Below are 20,083 nucleotides of genomic sequence, written 5' to 3' on the forward strand. Positions count from 1 at the left end.
TCTTCTTGCGATTACAGTATCGGCCGGTGCCGGCCTACAGCACGTGAATGGTGAAACGTTGCATGCTTGGTCTTACCAGCCAACTTGAGGTTATGCCAAGATTGCAGGAGGATATATTGATGCGAGTGTTAGTTAATCCCTACACTGTATGTCATATTATTGTTCCTCAAGAGGTGTATGGTGTATAAGAACGTTATAATCTTGATTGATTTGTAATTCTTGACTACCCTAATAGCGAATCATATTTAACCTCGTCTGTCGGATTCCTCCCTGAGCAAGAAACCCATAGTTTCTAAGTCGACCAATAATCTAAGGCAGAAGGTGTTAGACCGGATAAGAGGACCTAGAGGGCTGAAAAAGTAGTACATGCTTTTTAGCCTAGCGGTCCAACAGAAGGTGATAACCTCGAAGTCTACAAAGTCTATATTTGACTACCGCAAGCATAAGTGCGCAGGGTTGTGTCTTATGCACAGGTACAGTGTCTAGGACAAAGAAATATTCGTTATAGATCCCATGACGCCTGTTCTGGTTGACGAATGCCCTTCGGTATCGCTTTTGGGCTTGTGGGCTCGGTGACCGACAACAGGAAGCAAGACTCACCCGTGAATGCAATTCAAAGACGAACAAAGAGGACTAGGAGGCTCTATATTTGTTGGCGTAGCCGTATCGGCCTCTATCCGTACCGTTGGGCATATTATCGAGCCCAGCATAGCTATTCCTGTTATTATCGGGTGGCCTTGAGGATAGAGTCAGCCTCTTGCGTGACTCTGGTATCTCGAAATACACACGGATGGTTGAATGACCGGCCCCAAGATCATTATGGGAACCAACCGACTGGTATTCGCCTAGATCGAACTCGCGAATCGATGCATACTACACTATCCAGCGTGTGTGTTAGCTGTCAAGAGGAGTGAGGCGGGCGAGGGCGGACACATGGTTCTATTTAGCGCAGCCAATCGAAGGACTCACCTCCGAGTTGGTGCAGCCAACATCACTTCACAGCCAATTGGAAGCGCCGCGAGTTTGTCACAGCGACCCTCAGGTCGCATAACCTGAAACAGGCTGAGCAAACTGGACAAACACTGTCTTCTGCCTTGCTAAAAGTAGACGCATCACGTAGTTCGACGAGCTGACGCCAAGGCGCACGCACCTCTTCCTTTTAAGACTTCATTCAACGCGAACGGAGGCCTTGCAACTGCCAGCCCAGAAGTCATCTCTAACAGCCCTGCAATAGCTCCGTTGTCTTTATGCCCAGGGCTACCTGCTATGGCTGAAGGCAGTCAACAAGCGGTCATTGATAGCGATTTGGACCGAATTCCTCTACCAGAGTACGAGGAAGAGGACAGCTATCTTCCTAGCAAAGACGACGCTTCGTTGGACTTCTATGAAGCATGCGCGGATGGCGATGTCGATGAGTTGGCATCGTACATTGAGGAAGAGCACCCTGACCCGAGAGACCTCCAGTATGGCCTGGAGCACGCCGCATTCGCCGGCAACCTCGCCACCATCCGATACCTACTCGAGCGTGGAGTACGGCTACATAGAAACGCATTCCACCGCAAGCTCTCTGTGACAGAGACGACGGGTGGACCCAAGTCACAGACGATTTTTCATCAGGCCGTTCCGCGAGTGATTCAAATTCTCGAATTATACCTCGAATTTGGATGGCATCCGAACCAACACTGGACGGATGCGGCGTCCGGAACCCGTGACGTCTTCATTCTGGAGTAGGAGGTTTCATCCTCGGCCTGACTGGCAATCGTTCCACTAACTCATCGTCTCACAACAGATGCGGATCCGTTCTCATGGAGAAAGCATTGGTAGAATGGCTCCTGGATCACGGCGCAGATCCGACCACGCACACGCCAATTCCAATTGTTGACCTGGCCGCCATGTGCCATCAGGTTGAGGTACTCGACCTATTGCTCTCGCGTGGCGCCTGCGTCACGGAAGCAAGACCTTTGCAGAGACTCGCCATCCTTATGGGCGGAAGGGTCGGTGGCGGGACTGTCCCACCGGGGCCGGACCCTTTTGGCCGTTTCAAGACGGCCGAGTGGTGTCTCGACCACGGCTTCGATATCCATGCCGTCGCAAACGTCAAGGATAGGTGCGGAATACCAATCGGCATGGCCGAGGTGCCTGCTACTGCCCTTGGACTTGCCTGCGCTATGCTGGATTTTGAGTATGCGGAGTGGTTATTTGATCACGGTGCGGATCCAGACACTGCCAAAGAGATCGGCCCGAAGCTTTTCGGAGTGTTTTCCAACAAGGCGAATGATCAATATATCGAATTCGTTCGGAACTTGTGCACGAAACGAGACTCCAAACAGCTTGATGAATCTTCAGCTGACGACATGTCCCAGCAGCAGTAATAAACGTTCTGGGTCGGCAGAGGGGAGGGGAAGCCTACATAGTGTCGATTCGTGACCTCGCTCATTCCCAGCTCAGAAGATTGAATATGACTTGATTATTTTTGTCTATCCATAACGATATTTGCCCCCTCGGTCTTCCCGATAACGAATAGGACCCTTGTCGTGACCAATACTCACAGGATTGGAACGTGCTTCGCCGACTTCTCCTGCTCCTCGTCAAAGAGGTTAATATCCCACTTGGGAGAGTCTACAGATATGCAGTGTTAATGCTCGAACTGTTAGATCTAGTCCCAGATTGCATAGTACTTACAGGTTGTAGGAATGTTGAAGCGCTGGGGGTTCTCGCCAAGCTTGTTGACAGCCTTGATGGCCTCCTCGTCAAGCTCGACCTCCTGGAAGTTCTCCCGGATGCGCGATGCGGTGACTGACTTGGGGATGACACTGTGTCCATCGAGCTGAGACCAGGCCAGGATCACCTGTGCAGGCGTGACCGTCTTGCCCTGCGCCTTGGACAGGCGTTCAGCGATGGCCTTGGTCTCAGGAACGTTTACCAAGAGCGGGAGGTTGAAAGAGTTGTTTCCGAACGCTGAGTAGGCAGTAACATGGATGTTTTTCTTGGCGCAGTACTCCATCAATTTGGGCTGCGGGTTGCGTGGGTGGCGCTCGATTTGAAGGACCGCAGGAACGACACCTGTCTGCTTGCTGACGTGTTCGATCTACGACAAGAGATTAATATTCACATTTCCAGGATCCTCCTGGGTCTCACTGTAGTACATACATGCTCGATAGTGAAGTTAGAAACTCCGACAGTGCGAACCTTGCTCTTGGGCAAGCTGGTCATGGCTACAAAATTAGTATGTCAGTCCACGCAAGTCAGATTCAGACAATTTGGGTGCTTACCCTTCCAGGTCTCCGTCAAAGGCACACTATCGTCGATATCAACCTCATTGTCGTTGCCTGCTACTCGAGGGAAAAGATGTTCGCCCTTGGCAAAGGTAACTGGCCAGTGAATCAGGTAGAGCTAAGATTGCAGCCCGGATCAGCATTCCGCCCTCTTGCACCAAATTTTCGGCGGCGAGGCTTACATCAAGATAATCAAGCTCCAGCTCAGCCAGAGTGTCATCCAGTGCAGGCTCGACCTCATCAGCACGGTGCTTGTGGTTCCAGAGCTTCGAGGTGATGAAGATGTCCTCCCGCTTCAGGCCAGGGATATCAGCCAGGGCGCGTTTGAAGCCCTGGGCGACCTCCTTCTGGTTCTCGTAGATCTTGGCCAGGTCCAGGTGGCGATAGCCAGCCTTCAGGGCTTCGTAGACACCATCCCCAACCTCGCCAGGCTTGGCCTGCCAGGTACCATACCCGAGTGTTGGGATCTTGTGGCCGGAGCTGAGAGTGACGGTCTTACCGAAGGACATTGTGACGATGTTATGGCGGTATCGGAGCGGGTATCGAATAGGTGTTTGAAATTCAACGTGACAGCTCAAGAAGAGTAGAGGAAGGAATCATGTGAAAGATAGTCAACAGCAAGGGTCAGGTAGAGATAAATAGGGCCGGCTAATGCCCATTCCTTGATTGGCTATTTCAGTCGAGGAGGGGTATCGTCTCCAGAACACGATAATCCCCCACTTCAAGTCGAATCAACTCCTCGCAACGAGCATTCTGTTTGGCTGTTTTATCGTGAAACGCCGCTGAAGAGGCGGAACTGTGGCCGGCTGGCTGGGTCGGCTGGGTCGTTTGTGGACGTTCCGGGCGGAGAACCGACGCCACGCAGCCGAGCTCGGTGCGCTTTTCCTCATTCGGTAAATCCACTCCGGCTCCGCGTCGTGCTAGAAGAGCGCCAGCGGGGTTTGGGTTCTCGGTGCAGGCTCAGTCATAGAGTTGTTCGAGTTGGAGATCTCATTACAAATAATGAAGCCGGGGAATTCGTGACGCCTTTTAGGGATAGCGTTCAGCCATCCCCGTGCGGAGCCGTCCAGAAAAAGGAATGAAAGGTTCCCGCAACCCCCGAAACTTAAACGGTCTCACTCGGTGTTGCCATAAGCTTTCAGGAATTGTGTGTATTGTTATCGTGGCTCAACGGGGTTGAAGAGAGAAACTCGGTGTTTCTCACAGGACAAGATCAAATGGTGATCTCCGGTCTGTCATACCTCAAGTCGAGCCAACCTAAACTATGCTCTGGTCTCGTTTTATACAATTAGGTTCCGTCGACCTCATCGTTTCAACAAACAGCTGTTTCAGTCCTGAGAAAAGAACAGTCTGGATAATTCACTCAACTTGTTTTATTGTTTTACCACCAAAGTCAGCTTCATGCAGGTGAAGCCGGCAACCCCGCTTTAGTGCTTTTCCAGCCTTGGCTGATCCCCCACCAGATCTCAACATGTCATCCTGGTTGTCAGCTCAGACTACGGAACTCTAGAGTAGCAGTTGTCTTACTTCGTGCTCTTCAAGGAGGGGGGCTTAGATCGCCGTTGCAGTTTCGATGGAGTCTCCTTCGTTTACTTACACCGCTCTTCCACCAGGCAGGTTCTTCCGCCTGCTCAGTGTGCACCCAGGCGCCCCTGAGGACAACCTCATCTGCGACCTATTTCCCTACGAGATAGACACAGCCCCGCCATACACTGCCCTGTCCTATGTATGGGGCGACCCGACCAAAAGTGCAGAGGTGACATGCTCAGGCCACGCATGCAACATCACGCAGAGCCTCTCCGAGGGGCTCCGCCGCATCCGCAAGGCCGACGAGCCCCAAATCGCCTGGGCCGACGCCATCTGCATCAACCAGAATGACATGGTCGAAAAGGGCCATCAGGTCGACCTGATGGGCGTCATCTACGACACTGCGAGCAACGTCCTGGTCTGGCTGGGCCCGGACCCTTCCGACAGCGCGCGGGAGGCGTTCCGGTGCCTGTCCACCATCAACGAGAAGATATGGACGCGGACGGACCAAGTGTGGTACAGCCCGCCAGAGGAGGAGGTGCCCATGCGCAACGTCACGCTCATCTCCAGCTCCGGCGAACAGCAAGAGGTGTCGGCCCCGACCGCCAGGAGATCCATCCTCGGCGACGTGCTCGGCCCGCACGGCAGGGACGCCATCAGCAAGCTTTTCGGCCTGACGTGGTTCACACGCGTGTGGGTGCTCCAGGAGGTCGGCCTGGCCGAGGCGGCGACGGCCTTCTGGGGCGACGCCGGCGTCGACTTTGCCGAGATCGCCGTCTTCATCGCCAACGTCTACGGCGAGGAGGACCTCAAGTACTTCCTCGGGCCCGAGATCTCCGGGTCCCTCGCCGGCTCGCCCCTGTACGCCCTCTGGAACGTCTGGTGCACGTACGGCAAGCCCAGCTCGTGGGTCTACCGGTCGCCGCTGCTGCGGGCGTTCGCGGGCCAGATCGCCGCCACGTGCGACGTGGACTTCACTCTCGTCCTCGAGGCGTCGAGGTACTTTGACGCGACCAACGAGCTGGACCACGTATACGCGTTCCTCGGCCACCCCAAGGCGAAGAAGCCGGGCACCGACCAGGCGTGGCTCCGCGTCGACTACGCCCTGAGCGTCAGGGAGCAGCACCGGCTGCTGGCAGTCAGCATGGCAGAAGAGTCGCTGAACTTTCTCGTCCAGGCGCAGCACACGGACGAATCTCTGGAATCAACTGCCGACTACCCGTCGTGGGTGCCGAGGTGGAACGAGAAGACCCCGCTGCACGCAGACGCATTCTGGGAGGCGTACGACGCGAGCCGCCGCAAGGTATCTCGGGAGCCTTTCAGGGCACGCGCCGACGGAGACAGGCTCGCCGTGTCGGCAACGATCATCGACTCCGTCGACAGCTCCACGGCGCGCATGGATAAGTCCGGCTTCGAGCCCATCGAGGAGGCAGGCGGCCGCCTGCTGGAGCAGTGCTGGGCCGTGGCGACGCAAAAGCCCTGCCCGTACGGGCCGCAGGACGCCGTCAACGCCTTCGCGTCGACGCTGACCTGCCACTACAAGCCCCGGGACGGCGGCGGCGGCGGTGGAGGCGGCAACGCGCCGGGGAGCCACCACTCGGTGGTGGAGCAGCTCGCGGGCTTCTGCATGCGCGCCGGCGTCAAGTTCTGGCAGGACATCGAGGCCACGGGCGGGCTGTGGAGCCTCGACACCACGCTGGTCGCCGGCAAGATGTTCGGGCCGCAGTTCAAGGCCTACGGGACCAACCGGCGCTTCTTCAACACCGAGGAGCGCGGCCTCTGGGGGCTGGGCCCGGCGGCGATGCGGCAGGGCGACGTGTGTGCCGTCATCTTTGGTGCCGATGTCCCGTTTGTTCTTAGGCCCGTGGACGACGCCAGAGGCGAGTACAAGGTTGTCGGGGAGTGCTATATGTACAAGTTCATGGATGGAGAGGCGGTGTTTCCAGGGCAAGGTGGACAGGTTGGTTTTAGCAGGGACGATATTGTCCTAGTCTGATGAGTTGCAAGTGGGTGAGAGTCATCAGTCTCAACTATTGCGATACTTTGTCAGCCTCCCATCAGACTGGAGGCCGGAAATCATCAACCCCCCGTCGCCCAAGCAGACGCTCATAGATAGATAGCTACTCCATGATCTTGACACAGCCATTATACTATCAGCCTCGCCCGGAAGGAAGAGTACGATGAACAGCTGGGAGACTGTGATTTATTCACCAGCCACCGTAGAATCAGACTACCGTTGCTCCTTCGAAAGAATCACAACTGGAAGAACCTTGCGGTTGTCAACCATAGAACTCAAGGACAAAACGTAAATCACATGTAACAACCCTCAAAAGATGTTGCATAGGACAGATAGATGACTTGATTCGGACGCAATTATGTACGGATATCACTGTATGTAGACGAGCGAATCGTCAAGACCCTGTTCTGCCCTGCCCCAGCCGGCTCTCTCAAAACCGCCATCATCATCATCATCATCCAGGTCCTGCAAAAAATCTACCAGCTCTATAAGAACCCCTCCCCCCCTTCTTCATGAGACAAATCCTCAGGTGAAATACAACAACACACATATGCCTCCTTCACCGCGAAGAGCCAAACCTTCAGATGTCACCTCAGAAACAAGCACCAAGTCGCTACCCAGAACGAACCCTCCTTTTCCGCAGCAACCTGCATACGAGGAGGTCAAGGGGGGGCCCCGAATCAAAACCACCACTCGGAAGAGGCTCCAATGGGTGCTTACATAACAACCTGCAACATAACATGTCAGTCAAAATCCGCACTGATCACACACGAACGGATGGAATCAGATGAATACTCACGCAGTCATCATCACCCTTGCCCTGCGGGATCCCCATCTCCTCAAACGTAGCCGGGCCCTGACCGCCAGCCTGCTGCTGCTGCTGCTGCTGCTGCTTGCCAGCCTTCCCAGCCTTCCCACCGCCCTGCATCGTACTAGCAGGAGGCGGACTCGCCATAGCCGGCCGCCCACCACCACCGCCGGAAGGCGGCGCGCTCGCCCGACCCGGCGACGTGTCGAGGTGCGAAGCCCGCCCGCCGACAGGCCGCGCCGCCGCCTGCCCGCCGCCGGGGATCTGCGCAGGCAGCGAGTCGACGCGGTCCGGCCTGTGCGCCGCCATGCCGCTGACGGGCCGGATGCTCTGCTGCGAGGGCAGGCCGCCGTACCGGTCGTAGCTGTTGTCGGCGGCAGCCGGGCGCGGGACCGAGGACGTCCTGGGGCCGTAGTCGCGGCCCGGCTGGGCGGGCTGTGGCTGGGGACCGCCACCGTATCCTCCTCCTGCTCCTCCCGCGGGGGGGAACTGGGGCTGCGGCTTGCCCAGGTTGGGCTGGTTCTTGGTGAGCTTGTTGCGCGTGGGGTCCGCGACGGGGGCGTTGCCGGCGTTGGGGCCGAGGGGCTTGCGCAGCGGCACCTGCTGCTGCTGGTGGTCGTACGGCTGCTGCTGCTGCTGCGGGGGGGCCGCGTACTCGCTCGCGGGGCGGCCGGGGCTCGGCTGCCGGTAGCCACCACCGCCGCCGGGGCCGCCACCGGCGGGGAGCTGCGGCTCCCAGCCCGCCGACATGTGCCTACCACGCTGCGGGTTCATGCCGGCGGGCGGGATCGGCTGGAGGTTGCCCGCGGACTGGGAGGACGTCAGGCCGCCGCCGCCGCCGCCGGGGCCGCCCGAGCTCAGCGGCCTGATGCCAAAGGCGCTGATGGGGCGGTCGGCCTGCGGGCCGGCGCTCGGCCGGATCTGGGGGTTGAAGTGCGGCGACAGCTGCGGCTGCCGGCCGAGCACGTCGTCGTCCGGGTACGGCACCGTCGACTTGGGCCGCATGTAGCTGTTCGCCGCCGGCGGGGGCCTGTCGTCCTCGGGGTACGGCGCCGCCGACTTGGGCCGCATGGCGAGGCTCGGGTGGCTCTGGTCCAGGTTGATGGTGAAGGCCGGGGTGCGGGCGCGGCTGTCGCTCATCGCCTTGGCCGGGTCCGGGAAGTCGACGACGTTGTCGCCGACGGGGGTCGGTCCGTGCCTCGGGGACGGGCCGGGCGAGACCCGCGGGCTGGGGCCCTTGGACAGGCCCGGGCTGGTGCCCTCCACGGGGGTGTTGGGGCCCGACTCCGTGAGGGTCGGGAGGCTGGGGTCCTTCGCCCTGAACCGCTCCGGCCTCTTGCCCCGCTGCGAGCCGTGCTGCGACTTGATGCGCGTCAGGGCCGTCGTCTCGTGGTCCGCCTTGGACAGCGTCTTGGACTCGTTCAGCGACTCCAGCCTCTGGATGGCGTCCTTGTTGCCGGCCTCGGCAGCCTTCTCGTACCACCGCCTCGCCTCCCGAAGATCTTTCTGCACGTGGATGCCGATCTCGTGGTAATAGCCCATGGCGAAGTGGCCGGTGGCCAGGTTGTGCTCCGCAGCCTCCTCCGCGTACTTGTACGCCAGCTGCTCGTTCTTGGCAAAGACGCCCTCGTAGCCGAAGAGGAACCACCGGCTGACGCCGAGGGCGGCCTCTGGCTGTCCCTGGCGCGCGGCCAAGCCGTAGTAGTGCAGGGAGCAGGCCGGGTTGAAATCGCAACCCAGCTGGCAGAGCTCATAGGCTTGGCCCATCTTCAGCTGTGCCTTTGAGAATCCCAGATACGCCGCCTTCTCGATGTATTGCCTCGCGACGGCGAGGTTTGCTTGCAGCATGCCTTCGGGGATCATGATGTCTGGCAGATCCCGAGCGATCAGCATACCGTAGACGTAGGCACCTTGGGGCGCGTCGTCGTCGGCCGTGTCGGCGGCGGCCTCGATAAGCTCCAAGCCCCGCTGGAAGTCCTTTCGGTATCCGTGCTGGCCTAGCAGGCTCATCATACCGAGCCGATACGAGGCAGCGGAATCCTTCATCGCCAGACCTTGCTGGTAGTGCTTGATCGCCTTGTCCATGTCGTTTGAGTTCTCGTAGAGCATGCCGATCCGGTACTCGGCGCGTCCCCAGCCCTGCTCCGCGGCTCTCTTGTACCCGAGATACGCCTCCTTCTTGTCCGTCCGATGTCCGAACTTGCCAAACTCCAGCCACTTAGACCGCATGAAGAGGGCTTCCGGGTGGTCCTGGGAGGCGAGGTAGCTGACGATGCTCAATGCGTCGGTGCGCAGCTCGTGCTCGACCTTTGGCGTCTGCGGCCGGGCGTTCTGCTGTCCCTTGTTCTCCCGCTCGTGCGTTTCTTGGGCCGTCTCCACCCAGGCGAGGGCGTCTCGCGCCCAAGACAGCTGCATGGCGACATTGTTTGAGTGCAGGACATGCTCGCGAGCGTTGTAGAGGATCCCCTCCTTGGCTTCGTCGCTCGGCGGTATGTTCTCGCCCTTGACCTTGGGGAACGGAGAGAAGGAGGGGCCCTCGTCGGCAGGCATGTCTGAGTAGGTGGTGTTGTTGTCCTTGAAGGGCTTGAAGTCGGACGAGTCCTGCGAGAAGTGGTGCTGCTCGCCGGCCGAGGTGTAGGTGTTGTTGGTCAGGACGGTGGACAGGGAGGGCTCTCGGGCGCGGTGGCCCGAAAATTGGCTCGAGGTTGGGGAAGTCGTGGCAAATTGTCCGGGATCGATGTGACGTGCCTCTGTTTCCATCCGCTGGAGGCCCTGCTGCATGTTCTGAGGCACCTCGGGCATTACCCTGCAGACGCAAGCCCACCAGTCAGCATAAGCTCAGCTGTTGCGGTGAGGCCGCTGCTGATTGGAGCGCAGCCGCCTCGCGGTCCCAGACAACAAAAGGAAAATATTTCTGGGTAAAAACAACAGACGCCAGAGACGCACCTTTGAGGAGACGGTGCGACCACCTCGGGCATGTAATAGTCATCGTATCCGCTGGGCACGAAAGTGGCACCGAACTGCGGCATCTCGTAGGTTTGGGTCCGTTGAGGCTGAACCGTATCTAAACAAAAAGCAACGAAGCAGGGGTGTTAGCGACTTGCGCGTCCTCGTCTCTCTCGACCACAGAGTGCAATAGAAGCACCAGAACTCGAGCTCGTCCACAGTGTCGCAAGATGTGTCCGGCCAAGCGCTTCGGGATGTAGAAAGCTGGGGTAGGGTGACAGAGCGGGCTGTCGGTCACTGCCCAAAACCGGATTGACGTAGCGGCGCTTGGAAACAGACCCCTGTCAGGAGGGGATAAACGGCGTGGAGATGGCGGGAGGGATCTGCCGTCCTTTGCAAGAGGGTCTTTTTTTTCCTCCTCCCCAGTGAGTGTGGTTGTTAATGAGCTGCCGTCAGCCTCCTCCTGCTGACAAGGAGGGAACTCTTCTTTGCTGACTATCCCTCAACTACTCGGACAAAGGCTTCTTCCTCTTTCTCTGAGCTCGGCACAAACAGATATCTCGGTCGGCTAAGTTTGCTGTGGAGCCAGAGAGGCTGACCAAAGGAACGGACTGTGAGCAGGCCCGTCGTCCTGTTGAGCCTGAGCTGACGACGGGCGGTCTGGCCGACGGTTCGGGGTTCGGAGGAAGGGTGGTTGACAGATGCTTTCCTTGGTTCCCGGGCCGTCCGTTTCCTTGGACACCGGGTGTGATGGACGCAAGGGAAGACTGCGGGAGCTCGAGGTTCTGGTGCAGGTGCCGGTTGCAGAAAAAGAGCTTGTCTAAAGCTTGTTCAACTTACCTTGCGACTGGTAGTAGGGACCTTTGCTGGGAACAGGAGGGGGGACGTCGCCAGCAGGTCCCTGGGACTGCCACGCGTAATGTGGATTCGCCATCACTGGACGCACTGGCGGTGTTGTTCAGAGCACCGCATGCGGCCGCGCGACACGGTGCTGGCGAATCTGACGGCGTAGCCTAATGCGCACTGCGATTGTGGGGTAGAAGAACGTCGTCCATGGGTGTTTCCAGGAGAGGGAGAGGGCGTCTGGATCTCGTGCCTTTCCAAAGAACTCGTTCGCAAGTCGCAATGGTCGTAGTCGTAGTCGCAGTAATAAAGAAAGGCTGGTGAACTCGGCGTTGTCGTCGTTGTTGGAACTAATAAAGGGCGTTTGTATTGAGCCGAGCTCCCCAGTGTTTGTTTGCTTGCCGCCCCGCCCGAGCTATGTTGTTGTTCTGCTGGCAACGGCTTGAAAAAATCAAATAAGGTAGGCAGTGCCCAGCTCAGCGCACTCGCTCATGCGCCGCCTCGCAAGGAGGAACAGGCAGCCGTTTTATCTGCTTTCGAAGCTTTCCGGGGGGACACCGCCGCCGCGCGCGCGCTCGAGGTGAAATTACCGGGGTGGTTCCGATCCGAGTGTCACGGAAGATAACGTTACGACAATGCGACGTGGACCCCTATTTTTCTACACTGGAATTTGCAGGAAAAGAGGAGAGGGAGGGAGGGATAGGTACGGAGGGCCCGGGGTCTAATAACATTCCTCAACAGCCAGCTGGAGCGGTCATGTTGACAGACTGGAGCATCATTTGAGCTAGCACGCCAAGTCGCCTGATGGAAGGAAATGATCAAGTGCAGGGCTGTGGCGGCGAGCGGAGACCCAACGAGGCCAGCAGTGAGTGAGTGAACCTACGATCATGACCCTTTCAACGTTCTGCTCATCTGCTAGGATGTACGGAGTTAGGTCATGGCCACAGCCGCGACGGACAAGTCCAAGACATCCGTGGAAGGATGCCGTGGCTGCCGCCGTCGCCAGTCCTAATAGCAGGTAGCAGCAGGAAGCCCAACAGAAGGCCTCGCTAACAGATCCGACTTGCAGCGCACTAACCAGCGCACTAACCAGCGCCTAGTCAACTGATAGTGGTCTGCGTGGTGGGGGGCCCCGGGGTCCTCTTCCCGCATCCCAAGTGCGCAAAGGCAATGAGGATCTCCCGCTGGCGCGCGACGCCAAAAGTGCAACGCTCGGAAATGCGGCGATGCTCAGCCACCCTCTTGTTTCTATTTTCAGCGCGGCTGCACAAGACGCAAAGGCGAAACAAGCTTCACTTGTCACCACACGCCACGAGGTGGGTTGGTTGTACATGAGGCTAGTACTTGTACTGTAGATCTCGAAAGAAAAGGTTGCTCGTCGAGCTGGCTGCGCCTTTCCTCATCTTAGAGACCTTGGTAGGTGTGGTGTCTCGAGCACTTGAAGACAAGCAGAGCTTGTGCTTGGAATGAATGACGGTTGTTCAGCTCGAGATACCACCCCCCCTAATGACGAACACTGACCATTACAGAGATTGCCACACTGCGTACATTAGGTTGGTGGGTTTGATAGGCGAGTCGAGTAACTAATCTGACCACTGCTCGGAAGGGAGACGTGTGTGGGCATGCGCCCTCTTTACACTGAAGACAGCCGGGCTTGAAAGTAGTGCAGAATGGGATCACAGGGTTGCGCATGATCAGACCTATCTACTCCGTAAATGACGTAGAGACAGGCGGCAAAGGCAACTTCTGGTGCTCTACCGCGAAAGACATCGCCCAAGCCGGCAACTTGGTCCCAAGAGACGGCTCTGTGTTCGTCTCCAGAGTGAGCTTGACATACGTTTGCGTCGGAGCCAGGGTCTTTGTGCAGCTTGACTTTAAGGACCCCAGTGGCGAAACAGAGGGCAGCTGATGGGACGAGATCCATACGCCGAAGTAGACTCGGTTTCCCCATTCAGAAGACAGACAGTGAGTTTTCGAGACGGATTGTACTGGAAGAACACAAACATGTGAGGCCTTGCACTTGTACAGAGAGGATTCAACATCGATGACGGATTACATAATCCTTTTCGTGGGTCCGTGCCCCCAACCGCATCACGTCGTCAGCCTCATTCAGCCTGGCGTGGACTCCAAGCTGGCCTCGCCTATCAAATCGCCGTACCAAAACCACAACCACACACATCATACAAGCATCCATTGCCCGCTTCCGCCAAAGCAGAACAGGCCAGATAACTTGAGAGACATCTATCCTTGAAACTCTCTCCATTTCCGGGCCGCATCTCCCCCCCCGCGCCACTTTGCAACCCGGACACACCTCAGCATTCCCTCCCGAACACCACACAAACACCCATCCCCCCCCCCCCACAAAGAGGAGAGTCGACCTCCGCCATGGCCGACCGCCAGCTCATCCAGATCCTGACGCAGCTGCGCTCCAGCCCCGCGTCGACGAGCTACGCCGACGCCGCCAAGCTCCTCTCCAAGGCCAAGCTGCTCCTCCTGCAGCTCGGCGCCCTGACCCCGACCCCCTCGGCGCCGCAGCAGCTCCTCGCCCTCGCCCGCGAGACCTACGAGCAGGGCGCCCTCTGCAGCATCCGCGCCCGCAACCCCGAGGCCTTCACCCGCTACGTCGCCCAGCTCGCGCCCTTCTACGAGCTGCCCGCCTCGGCCCTGCCGCCCAACCTGCCCGAGCGCAACCGCGTCACGGGCCTCTACCTGCTGCTGCTGCTGACGCAGGGCCGCTACGACGAGTTCCACACCGAGCTCGAGTCGCTCGGCACCCGCGAGGGCGGCGGCGGCTCCGTCGACGTCGAGGGCGACCGCTACCTCGGCTACCCGATCCGGCTCGAGCGGTGGCTGATGGAGGGGAGCTACGACCGCGTGTGGAAGGCCATGAAGCAGGGCGAGGTGCCCTGCGAGGAGTACGGCGTCTTTTCAGAGGTATGCCTTTATTTCTCTTCATCACCATCACCCACTACACACACACACTCTCTCTCTGTCTCTCTATCTCTCTCTCCCTTTCCTTCACGCCTTATCCCTTTTCGTCTCTCGTATCCACAAGAAGATCCCCAAACTAACGCCTTTCTCTCAGATCCTCACCTCCCAAATCCGCTCCGAGATCGCCTCCAGCAGCGAGCGCGCCTACCCCTCCCTCCCCCTGAGCTCCACCAAGTCCCTCCTCTTCCTCGAGTCCGAGGGCGCCGTCGTCGACTTTGCCCAGTCGCGCGGCTGGCAGATCCGCGACGGCCAGATATTCTTCCCCCCGGCGGCGGCTGCGGCTGCGGCGGCGGCGGCGGCGGAGAAGGACGCAGAGGGCGGCGGCGTCGGCGCGGCGGAGAAGGAAATGAGCCAGATGGTCATCGAGAACACGCTCGGCTACGCGAGGGAGCTGGAGACCATCGTCTAAGACGACAAACAGGAGGCAAAAGAAAGCGCCGAGGAGACAGAGATGTAGATGTATGTCTGTCGTTATCCACAGACGGTGGACGAGAAAGGCGAAGCAATATCACTTTAGACACCTCGCAAGCAGAGCAGAACGAACGAGGCTGGCCTGCCTGTACCACTACCACACCCATGTAGCTAGATGCGTTCCATCATAGAGCGAATCAATAAAGGCAAAACACAAAGTAATACCCACCCAAACACACGACCGACATCTTTCACTTCAAAGTTCTCAAGTAAAAAGTAATTCATTGATTTTTTGCTCTCGTGAGTGGCTCCAGTGCTGAAAGGAGCACACCTCGACTAGTTACATAAAGGACCAACATTTCATGCATCTCCCCCCCCACCACCGCCGTCATCATGTCAGCGACCCGTCTAATCTGTAAAAGAAGCATCGCATTTTTTGACCCGTAGACCCCAAGAGAGTAAAAAGGGACCTCTCGATTCTCTCCTCCGCTTGCCGTGCCTTTTCACCTTTCACACCGGGAGAGGGATGGGGTGGTGTCATTATCTATGCCTACGTAAACCCGTTTCCATTTCGTCGCTCTTGCTTCTTTTTTTTTCCTTTTCAGGCAAACAGCTTCAGGCCGCTGCCGTGCTTGCCAATCTCGCACACCTCGCAGACCCGGCAGGTCTGGCCCTTGTACTTGGTGTGGTACTTGGAGCCGTCAAAGGCGCACTCCTCGTACGACGTGCCGCTGTAGATGGGGCTGTGGCTGGCCGCGCAGACCTCAAACTCGGCAAACTGGTCAAACTCGATCTCGATGGCGTCGTTGGGGTTGCGCTCGCACTGAGCCTTGTTCTTCTTGGCCTGTTGCAGCTTGTTAGCTTCTAATTACTTCTCTCATCATAATGCGGCGTGTTGACACTTACAGTCTCCAAGATCTTGCTCGATCCTCCATTGGCAATGATCCGGTTGGCGAAGCTCAACGCCGAGTTGTAGTTCTTGCTCCGCATGGCCAGGTTCATGGCGTTGAGAAGAGCCAGCTGGCGATGGGGCACCTCGATCTTGGGAATGGTAAAGTAAGCCGAGAGCTCCAAGCTGCGCTTGAGGAGCTCGGGGTTCTTGGCCACCACATCGTTGGTGCCCAGCTTTCTCCTGGCAAGCTCGATCTCCATGGCCACGGCATATTCGCTGGCGGAAGTGATGAGCTTCTTGGCCTCGGCAACCTCGCTCTCGTTAGAGACGGCGTTGATGAGGACAGCGTGGAGGATAGACTTGAAGATCTTGAGACCATCTTCAAGCTTGTTGCCCTTCATGCAATCGTAACCACGCTGCAGATCCGTGGCCGCCAGGGACTCCAAGTCGCGAGGAATGATGGGCAGAACCTTGCGGGGATCCGTCTCGTCCACTGTCCTGCGAACATAGTTGACGAGGGGCGGCAGGCCAACAGATGCTGGCAAAAAGGTCTTTGACGCCTGGTAGACCTCGAGGAAGCGGGGTTTGAGGGGTGCGAAGTTGACGGCTCCAACCTGGCGGTTGAGCAGTTGCATCGCAGTCTCGAACGAGCCACCCGCAACATGGTCGACAGCCAGAGGCGAGTTTCGTGCCCACAGATCAGCCTCACTGCTTCCAGCACCACCAGCGTCGGTAGTCTCCACATTGACAAAGTCGCTATCAGCCTCGGGAACGATGTCCTCGCCCATATCCCATCCTGCAGCATCCTCCTCCTCGTCGGCATCAGGAAGAGCGCCGTTCTTGGCTGCGGCGTCCTCATCGTCCTCATCCAGACCGAAGCCATTTGCAGCGGCAGCAGGTTGATCCTCAAGCGACAGACCCTCAACCTGGCCAAGCAGAGCCTTCTCAAAGACAGAGACAGAGGTAGCCCGCGTGGGCCAGTTGGCCTTGAAGGTGGGAACAACAGCCTTGGGCGGCGTCAGCGGCTCGCCCATGGTTGGTGTGGTCAATTGGTCCTCGGTGAGGCCGGTGGCCTCCAGGATAGACTGGCATTCATCCTCCAGGCCATGCGACTTGGCCGTCATGTATGCAAGAGGATCTGAGTTGGATTAGCAGCGTTCAATAACAATGGCATGTCGACATGGAAATACTTACAGAGGTCAATCTCCTTGAACATTTGTATCCTGTCCTCGACGTCGCCAAGATACAGAGCATTTTGGAACCGAGCAGTGAAGTCGCCGCGGTGTTCGGCAATCTTGGCCATCCTGGCGAGCTTGGCTTGGTCGCCTGTGGCAAGATACAGGAACGACAGTTTGTCGAACTGCTTCAGCTTTTGGTAGCACATCTCAACAACCTGGTGGTTTCCGTGAGCAAGCGCTTCTGTACTCAGGCGAGTCCAGAGCTTGGGGCGGTCAAGCTGCTTGGCCATCTCCACAGCGACCTCGAGGTTACCGCACTCTATGGCAAGCTCGAAACGAGTGGTGGGGTCCTGGACGAACTGCAGAGCAATCTCGGGGTAGCCTTTCTTCTGAAGGTAAGAAATGATCGACTGGCCGACCAGCGAGGAGTTCTGAATGATGTTAAGCATCTCCTCGTAGTTGCGCTTGACAAGCGCAAGCTTGAAACGGTACTCGGTCGGGTCAATGTGCAGGATCCTGGGTTTGGCATTGCGGTCCAGGCAGTACACATTGCGGCCTTTGACACGGACCAAGTAGACAGTCTGGTCAAGAGTGCGGACGATACCATTGTCACCGTTCAGAAGGGTGTACTTGACGTGGTTGAGGGTCGAGTAGAGCAGGACACCGGCGTCGTCCCAGGTGGCGCTCTTGATCCTGATAGTCTCGTGCAGGGTGCTGACCTGCTCCAGAGTCTTGGTGACAATGGTAACATTGTGCTTGCTCAGAAGAGCAGCGTAGAGACCGTCGTTCGACCAAACAACGTACTTGACACCGTTGACGGCAAGCTCTGCCATGGTTTTCCTCTGCTGAATGTCGTACAGATGAACCGCCGTAGGCGTGATGATGAGCAGGTTTCCAGGTCCACCAAAGTAGATATCGCTGGTGCCATGCGGGGGCTTAAAGGAGCGGGTCGTGTTATTAGAGAGGTCCTTGATGTCAACAGTCTGAGACGAGGTGTTGAGGACGGCAAAACGGTTGCGAGCAACAAAGATGGCCGAGTTGCCCTGTCCTCGCTTGGACTCGGTGGGCTCGATGGCGCCGGAGCCCTCGCGCGGCAGGTTGATGAGTTCATAAGATCCTCCGTCAGCAGTCGAGGTCACAAGGACGGATCGCTCAGCAGGGTTGTATGATAGCGTGCGAGGAGGAACCCAGGCGGGCCCGACCTTCTTAAGGGACAGCAACGTCGGGGACTCGATGTTCTTCTGGAAGTCATACGACTTGACGTGCTTCTCCTTGGTGATGTAGAAAAGCGTGTTCTGGTGGACAGCCGAGGCAGGGCGCTCCCGCTCCAGCTTGAAGACCATAACTCCATTGTCGTGGCCAGCAGCGAACAAGTTGATCTCGGGGTGGGCAGCGATGACCCAGAACCGGTCGTTTTCCCTCTTAAAAGACTGGACAGCAGTTCTCTTGTTAAGATCCCAGACGCGAATGGTCTTGTCCTCGCCGACGGAGAGAATCAGGTCCTGGTGGGGATGGAAGAGGCAGCCTGAAGCATTCTGGAAGTGTCCTCGGCAGGTGTCTACCTCCCAAGCCTTGGTCTCGCTCATGCGCCAGAGCTTGACCAAACGGTCGTCGCCGGCCGAGACAATGAGGGGCATGGTAGGATGGAACGCAACCCAGTTGACACCCCGGTCGTGGCCCTCGAGGACAAACTTCACCACGGCATCGGTATTGCCGAACATATCGGTCTGGTTCGCATTCGCCCTAGCCATCTGATCTTCGAAAGACATCGAGGTCGGCGCAGAGTGCTTCTTTCGCAGGCCCGAGATATCCCAAACGCGGACCGACTGGTCGAGGGAGGCAGAGACGACGAGATCGTCCTTGGGGTGGAATTGGGCGCACATCGCGTAATGGTTATGGCCGGTCATCGTGCAGACTACAGGACAATTAGCATGCGTCGCCAAGGTACCCGCCAGGCGGCCGGTTGTGACGTACTCAGTGAGCGATTCTGCCAGTTCCAGATACGGATGGTCTGGTCGTCGGATGCCGAGACAATCCAGGGCAGCTCATGATGGAAGAAGACGGTCCGAACATAATCCAGATGCCCGTTCAGGGTGAAGAGGCACCTCCTCGTCTGATAGGACCAGACCTTGATCTTGTAGTCGTCGCCGCCCGACACGAAGAGGGGTTGGGTCTTGTGGAAGTCGACACCGCGGACAGGGCCATCGTGCTCTTCGAAGCGGTCAATAAGGGTTCCCATGCGGTAATCCCAGAGCTGGATGGTCGAGGAGTGTAGGGAAACGAGGATCCATGGTCTGCAGCTTGCTTCGTCAGTACGGTCGTGCCAAGGTGGGGTTCTCAGGGAGCTGACCGCTTGGGGTGGAAGGCAATCCCCTTCGCGCGAGATGACTTGGATTCGAACTTTTGGGAGTGTCAGCATAGAAGCGCATAATCGAGAGCGTGTTCCGAAAGCATCTCCATCTTATGCTTTGGGCTCGTCCGTCAAGGGAGGGGAGGGCCGTACTTTAGTCAACATGCCCGAGGAGGACTGCATCTTGAAGGGGCGGGATACGAAGCCTAAGCTTCACGCATCAACAGGAAAGGTACCAAAAGGAAAAGGACCAATTGATCAGATCCCTCAAGAATCGTGAGCCGGAAGTGAGCAAAGATCAATGCGCTCAGTTCCAGAGGGAGGAGGTAGAAAGGGTCGTGTTGTAGAGGGAGGGAGCTAGCAAAGCGGCCACCTGTGCTGTCTCTCCTGGCGTGCGTGCACCGTCACTGGAATTGGTGGTGAAAGCGTGGCCTCGATCCCCCGAAATGTGGGTTCGCCTGAGGCACCGCCGCTCTCAAAGTTTCTCCATTTCCGAGAGATCCATTGACTGCACTGTGCTGGACCCAAGCTGAACAGATAAGGAATTGATAAGAGGTGTCTTAGCGGGCTTGAGGCGGGCGGGTCACAGCAGTAAAGGTACAAGTAGTGCCTGGAGCGGTGGGTCTGTCAAACATTCAGGGGAGCTCTCCCCTGCACAGCTCCTGATTCGCCCAGCTATTTTGGTGATGTGTTCAATTGTCCGGACAGACTTACACATCACGGTGCAAAAGTGCCGAGCGGATTGACAGGACACTTTTCGTGCTTTTGCTGGTGGCGTCTCAAGCACTACATTTGCCCTGCTGGAGTACACTATTCTATCTTCTCTTTGTCTGCGTCATGTTCAC

At 57.6% G+C, this 20,083-nt stretch overlaps 6 protein-coding genes across 6 annotated transcripts; 3 read left to right on the forward strand and 3 right to left on the reverse strand.

Moving 5' to 3' along the window:
- Positions 1 to 1,266: 1,266 nt before the first annotated feature.
- On the forward strand, positions 1,267 to 2,372 carry E0L32_000952 (uncharacterized protein; the record flags this gene model as incomplete). The annotated part of the gene is made up of 2 exons (XM_031144510.1): positions 1,267 to 1,727; positions 1,790 to 2,372. 2 exons carry the CDS (start codon positions 1,267 to 1,269, stop codon positions 2,370 to 2,372), a joined length of 1,044 nt encoding a protein of 347 aa, XP_030994486.1.
- Positions 2,373 to 2,545: 173 nt separating this feature from the next.
- Positions 2,546 to 3,784, reverse strand: E0L32_000953 (uncharacterized protein; the record flags this gene model as incomplete). Its single annotated transcript, XM_031144521.1, has 5 exons — positions 2,546 to 2,619; positions 2,683 to 3,088; positions 3,151 to 3,215; positions 3,273 to 3,393; positions 3,458 to 3,784. The coding sequence occupies 5 exons, from the start codon at positions 3,782 to 3,784 to the stop codon at positions 2,546 to 2,548; spliced, it is 993 nt and encodes a 330-aa protein (XP_030994487.1).
- A 1,064-nt stretch (positions 3,785 to 4,848) lies between these two features.
- Positions 4,849 to 6,798, forward strand: E0L32_000954 (uncharacterized protein; the record flags this gene model as incomplete). The annotated part of the gene is made up of 1 exon (XM_031144532.1): positions 4,849 to 6,798. The coding sequence occupies one exon, from the start codon at positions 4,849 to 4,851 to the stop codon at positions 6,796 to 6,798; it is 1,950 nt and encodes a 649-aa protein (XP_030994488.1).
- Positions 6,799 to 7,188: 390 nt separating this feature from the next.
- Positions 7,189 to 10,656, reverse strand: E0L32_000955 (uncharacterized protein; the record flags this gene model as incomplete). Its single annotated transcript, XM_031144543.1, has 3 exons — positions 7,189 to 7,284; positions 7,619 to 10,433; positions 10,574 to 10,656. 3 exons carry the CDS (start codon positions 10,654 to 10,656, stop codon positions 7,189 to 7,191), a joined length of 2,994 nt encoding a protein of 997 aa, XP_030994489.1.
- Positions 10,657 to 13,801: 3,145 nt separating this feature from the next.
- On the forward strand, positions 13,802 to 14,816 carry E0L32_000956 (uncharacterized protein; the record flags this gene model as incomplete). Its single annotated transcript, XM_031144555.1, has 2 exons — positions 13,802 to 14,350; positions 14,502 to 14,816. The coding sequence occupies 2 exons, from the start codon at positions 13,802 to 13,804 to the stop codon at positions 14,814 to 14,816; spliced, it is 864 nt and encodes a 287-aa protein (XP_030994490.1).
- A 603-nt stretch (positions 14,817 to 15,419) lies between these two features.
- Positions 15,420 to 19,956, reverse strand: E0L32_000957 (uncharacterized protein; the record flags this gene model as incomplete). Its single annotated transcript, XM_031144566.1, has 5 exons — positions 15,420 to 15,662; positions 15,725 to 16,848; positions 16,905 to 18,803; positions 18,863 to 19,288; positions 19,953 to 19,956. 5 exons carry the CDS (start codon positions 19,954 to 19,956, stop codon positions 15,420 to 15,422), a joined length of 3,696 nt encoding a protein of 1,231 aa, XP_030994491.1.
- Positions 19,957 to 20,083: the final 127 nt, after the last annotated feature.

This window comes from Thyridium curvatum, assembly GCF_004353045.1.
Source record: "Thyridium curvatum strain D216 chromosome Unknown NODE_3_length_876553_cov_77.224826, whole genome shotgun sequence".
NCBI classification, from domain to species: Eukaryota; Fungi; Ascomycota; class Sordariomycetes; order Thyridiales; family Thyridiaceae; genus Thyridium; species Thyridium curvatum.